Genomic DNA, 4,872 nt, shown 5'->3' with positions numbered 1-4,872 from the left:
CTTATCCCTGTATAGGGTAGAACACCCTGGGCATTTCTTCTTCCACTTTTTTTTTGTCATAATCCATTCACTATACCATAAACTTAAAAATAAAAAATTCCCGCCCCTTCCTTAGTGGTAACAATGAATACCGATGAACTATAAAGAGTTACTTCGGCATCCGAGTCCATAATTGAATCGAAATCGCCGTGTTTGCGTTCAGTTCGATAGCCCGTAGTGTACGAAAAATAATTCCGTTTCGACGGGTTCGCGCGAATCCGTATAGGGTTCGGGTGCATCGGCACCATAATTCCCAGCTGCGCAAGAATTAAATCATACAAGGCACGGAGGGGGTAAGCAGGGGTTGTCCCCTGGATCGTCCGTTAACGCAGGCCCCGCACGCGTGCAGGCTACGCACGCAGTCACGCGTGCACGCGAGATTACGAACGACGCCGTTTACGCTGAAACGGCGAGCAATTGCGGGCCCAGCTGTGGGGCTCTCTCTCCAGAATCACGGGGCCCGTTCCTCGCGAACGGTCCCAACTCGCCTCGGATACCTGCCACCAGGTGTCTCCACGAGCAGTGCCCAGCAGCGAGAGGCAGGAGCAGTCGTCGAGGCGCCTCCGCACCGCCAGCATCGCACGCGTTTCTTCTCTTTCACGTTTCCCCGTTCGTCCGGTTTGTCGCGAGCATCCCTCGACGGATTCCGCGCGTTCCACCCGCGAAACGTTCGACCGTGATGGCCCAGTCGGCCAACCCTCACCCAGCGATCGGTCAGTGAACGAGATCGTAACCGTTTTCGGCGTAACCTTCGAGTGACACGCCGCCGCGACGAAAGACCAGCAGCAGCAGCCCACCCTCGCCAATGGTGCCAACAACACGCCAGCAACCCCTGAGCCTGACCCGGGACGATACCAGCGACGGGGAAGGATGCAACAGCAACAGCAGGACCAGGACCAGGACCGGGGAATCGTAATGGTCCCGTCGTCCTCTGCGACGTCCTCGTCGGCCAGCAGCGGCGAGCTACGGGACGTCGCCAGTGTCACGGACGCCGGTCTACCCAATTTCACCCTGCAGAGCGTGGCCCTGGGCTTGCAAGGTGCCCTCCTCGCGGCCCTGCAGAGGGCTGCCTTGCTTCCACCGGGACACGCCGCCGCGGCTGCTCTGAATCTTCAAGCTCTGGAGACCTATTTGACGCTTCATCGTCTGCACGCCAGCAGTACCGCGCCCGGTGTTAATCAAACCGCCGCCACCGGTTTGTCCGTTAATCAGAGGTGTTCCCCGATAAACGCTGGCCTGGAAGACGCGCTGTCGTCCACCACACCGTCCAAGGCCGATCAGCTCGCGGCGGAGAGGCTCCTCGAGTCCGCCAAGGACGAGGACGAAGGTAGATTGGAGTTCATCGAGGATCCCGAAGAGAACTTGGCTCTATTGGAGGAACAGGAAGTCCTCCTACGAGATACAACCGTGGTGACGTCCTCCGCGAACCAGGAGACTCTGCTGCGACGGATATCCGAAGGGAATCGCGCGAACGCCACCGCAACGACCGCGCAGATCGCTCCGTCGTTCACGTCGCCTGCCTCCTCCTCGGCCTGTTCTTCGTCCTCGTCGTCGTCGTTGTCCTCGTCGTCGCCGCTACAGGCAGCGAGCACATCCGTCGAATCCAGCTTACCGAGGACCTGCAGGGCGTCGAGGCCTAAGAAGCAATTTATCTGTAAGTTCTGCAGCCGACAGTTCACCAAGAGCTACAATCTGTTAATTCACGAGAGAACCCACACGGACGAGAGACCGTATTCCTGCGACATTTGCGGCAAGGCCTTCCGACGGCAGGATCACCTGAGGGACCACAGGTAAGCGCTCGCGGTTAATATTATAGTTGGAACGGCTGTTCGGTTTGCTCGCTTATTTCGCGATTGGATGACGCGATACTCGAAGCAATTGTTGTTTAGAGTGGGGACGTTTACGCGTTTCAGTGGGAACGCGGAAAAGAGACGTGCACAAATGGAAAAATATACGAAATATCGTAGATAGAATATACATTACGCTGTTTGGAAGATAGGAGATACTTCCTTTCGAAGTTCGTCTCTTTGCGTAGAGATTCGTAGCCTGTTGATAATACGCGTTTTTGGTGTTCGGATTATGGATCGAATTTAGTATTATCGTTGAATCGGTGATTTACTTGAAGTTTGGAGCACCGATCTGGACGCGTCTGTAAAGAGATAGAATAGATCGGGATAAACTTCCATCTTTTTTTACAACGTATATTCACGTTACGTAAAACATTTTCGTCTGGAAACGCAGAACAATCTTACGGCGTAAGAATCATCCTGAATGGCCGACGGTAGCGACACGTGTAGAGTCCGAGCCAATTTGTCGTGCGAATAAGAACAGACGACACAATTGAAGCTACGTAACAATGTTTATGAAGACATGTAAATCGTACGATCAATTTTTATTTCCGAGTTGGGATCGATCGAGATGCGAGAGAAATATCTACGCTTCGAATAGTTCCTCTGGCTCGAAATTATACCGAACCGAAGACTGCACCCGTTATAGTCGGAAACATTTTATAATAAATTTTGTTGTGCAAATGATAATACGACTAGATTCTAAACGTCTAATCGATGTTTTCATGGAAGGGGTTTTATCGAATATCAACATATGATGTTTGCGGTGGTACGATTGTTATTTTTTTTTTGTCCAGAATCCAGATTTTCTCCACCACAGAATTCTTTTTCCATCTTATTAGAAAGTTCAATGCAACCTTAAACGTTCCAAGAATAGACCATGCAAACTAGAAATCGTGGCGCGCACGCGCGCGCAAGTATCGGTAATCGATCTCTATTTACCTCCACTCGGAAATCGCCGTTAAATTTTTCAAAAAAATAGAAGGAAAAAATAAAATAAGCGACATAAGAATCTTCTTCGTGGAAGAAACGCGGAAGATAAAGCCTCTATTATGTGTGCTCATTGGCTCGTCGAACCGTGTACCGCGAACGGAGTTACACCAATCAGAGTGGTTCGCGACGCGCTTTCTTCTCCGTGTGCTTAAATTGATTGCAATCTTCGCGGCATCTAAATACGACGAAATAATACACGCGTCTTCACCCATCGTGTAATTACGACGGTGACTGGTAATCGCGGCAGTGTGTATTAATTACGTTGATCAATTCGTGATAATTTATCGAGCATTTCGTATCTTGATCATCAATCATGACGGCATCAATCGATACGTCTGCAATTCCCGTTAATTGGACTTGCGCATTACGTCCACAAATAGGCACAGTCGGTAGTATTTTTTTTGTCTGGCGTGGCGTCGTTCTGTGATTGGCTTGTCGCGGTGTTAATTTAACGGAATCATCTACAAGCACAAGCAAACAAGCATGGTACAACAAGCAGCTTTATTATTTATTATTTCTACCTCGTTTTTCGTTAAACGTTCTCAACCTAATCGCAAGGTTTCCTCGGCACGTGTACTCTATAAATAGGCGAACGTAAATATCTGACTTTACTACTAATTATAAAATTATGTATGCGAAATTTGCTTACAAGTTTTCTCTCCTTCCTAATCGTGCAATTATCTAGATTCTATAATTAACAGCTTTCAAAATCTTTTCAACAACTTAACGAACGCCGAAGTCATTGCATGCGAGCTCACGTGCTTTCATCGAGATTTCCTTTTTCTTTGATAGAGCATCTTAGTCTGGGTGCTTCCACGCTTTCCAATCTAAACAATCACGATCTGACGATTAGTTTTCCCCTCCCAGGTACATCCACAGCAAGGAGAAGCCGTTCAAATGCGCCGAGTGCGGCAAAGGATTCTGCCAGAGCAGGACCCTGGCGGTGCACAAGATCCTCCACATGGAGGAGTCCCCGCACAAGTGTCCCGTCTGCGCCAGAAGCTTCAACCAGAGGAGCAACCTGAAGACCCATCTCCTGACCCACACGGACATCAAGCCGTACCATTGCGCCTCCTGCGGCAAGGTCTTCCGCAGGAACTGCGACCTGAGGAGGCATTCCTTGACTCATAATTTGGGCGTATCGACGTCCCCGCCGCCGCCAGGGATCCCTGTACCTGGCTCGAGTAACGTTGTGCTCCAGGAGACCTCCTAGTGCCCCGTGAATCCCCTCGAAAACACCGAGCCAGCTCGAGCAAAATTTATTCGACGCGTCCTCGGAGTCCCTCGACTCTGAGACGCCATGGACGTCGTTTGTTCGTTTTTCGACACGATTCTGGTGCGTTCGAAGGACACTTCCGAGACTCGTTCGGGTGAAAATGGAGGTTAAACGGTGTCGAGGACGCGGACGGATCCTTCTCATCGATCTCCAGGACGAAAGAAAATCCAAGTTTCGCGAGATTCGAGATCGAAACGGACCTTGTCGATTCTCGGTGTACTTCGGCCCTGATTTTTAGTGTAACCACCTGCGAACGTATCTATAACTGTTAATATTAGATTACGATTACGATTGTATATGAAGTTTAGTTGCGACTTCAGGCGGAGTTAGATCTGTAATTATGTTACGCACGACGTATTATATGTATAGGCATCCGGAGTAGGACGTAAAGAGAATCGTTTCACGTATGCACTGTGTGTACCTAGGCGGTGTGTTTCGTTTGTACGTGTAAAATAAACATTTATTATATTATTTTTTAAACTACCGTTGTACGCTGTTTGGATCACCCGAATACCTGCTTTTTAGAAATCTTCAGCCGAAAGCCAGGCTGGCGATTGAACTTCACGAACGCTTAATTTCAAACGATTTCATTCTAAAAGTATTTTGAACGACATAGGTAATATAATTGCACGATAAATTTGATTTTCTCTGAGAATTCTGGCACACGAACGCAATTTAACCAAAGAGATTATATAGATAAAGTAGAAGAGGGAAAAC

The 4,872-nt window shown here is 48.9% G+C and overlaps 1 protein-coding gene across 1 annotated transcript; it reads left to right on the top strand.

Annotated features, from left to right (window-relative positions):
• The first annotated feature begins 458 nt into the window (after positions 1 to 458).
• On the top strand, positions 459 to 4,622 carry LOC128878014 (protein sister of odd and bowel). Its single transcript, XM_054125782.1, has 2 exons — positions 459 to 1,829; positions 3,747 to 4,622. Exons 1-2 carry the CDS (start codon positions 910 to 912, stop codon positions 4,090 to 4,092), a joined length of 1,266 nt encoding a protein of 421 aa, XP_053981757.1. The 5' UTR covers positions 459 to 909; the 3' UTR covers positions 4,093 to 4,622.
• Positions 4,623 to 4,872: the final 250 nt, after the last annotated feature.

Source organism: Hylaeus volcanicus, chromosome 6 (assembly GCF_026283585.1).
Source record: "Hylaeus volcanicus isolate JK05 chromosome 6, UHH_iyHylVolc1.0_haploid, whole genome shotgun sequence".
Taxonomy (NCBI): domain Eukaryota; kingdom Metazoa; phylum Arthropoda; class Insecta; order Hymenoptera; family Colletidae; genus Hylaeus; species Hylaeus volcanicus.
Note: the sequence above shows the minus strand (reverse complement) of the source record. Positions and strands in the feature narration are given on the sequence as shown.

What these genes read in the sequence shown, in the direction of transcription:
- LOC128878014 (XM_054125782.1), top strand. Translation starts at nt 910, where the DNA reads ATGCAACAGCAACAGCAGGACCAGGACCAGGACCGGGGAATCGTAATG. An exon ending in GATCACCTGAGGGACCACAG is followed by an intron (nt 1,830 to 3,746) that starts GTAAGCGCTCGC and finishes TTCCCCTCCCAG; the next exon opens with GTACATCCACAGCAAGGAGA.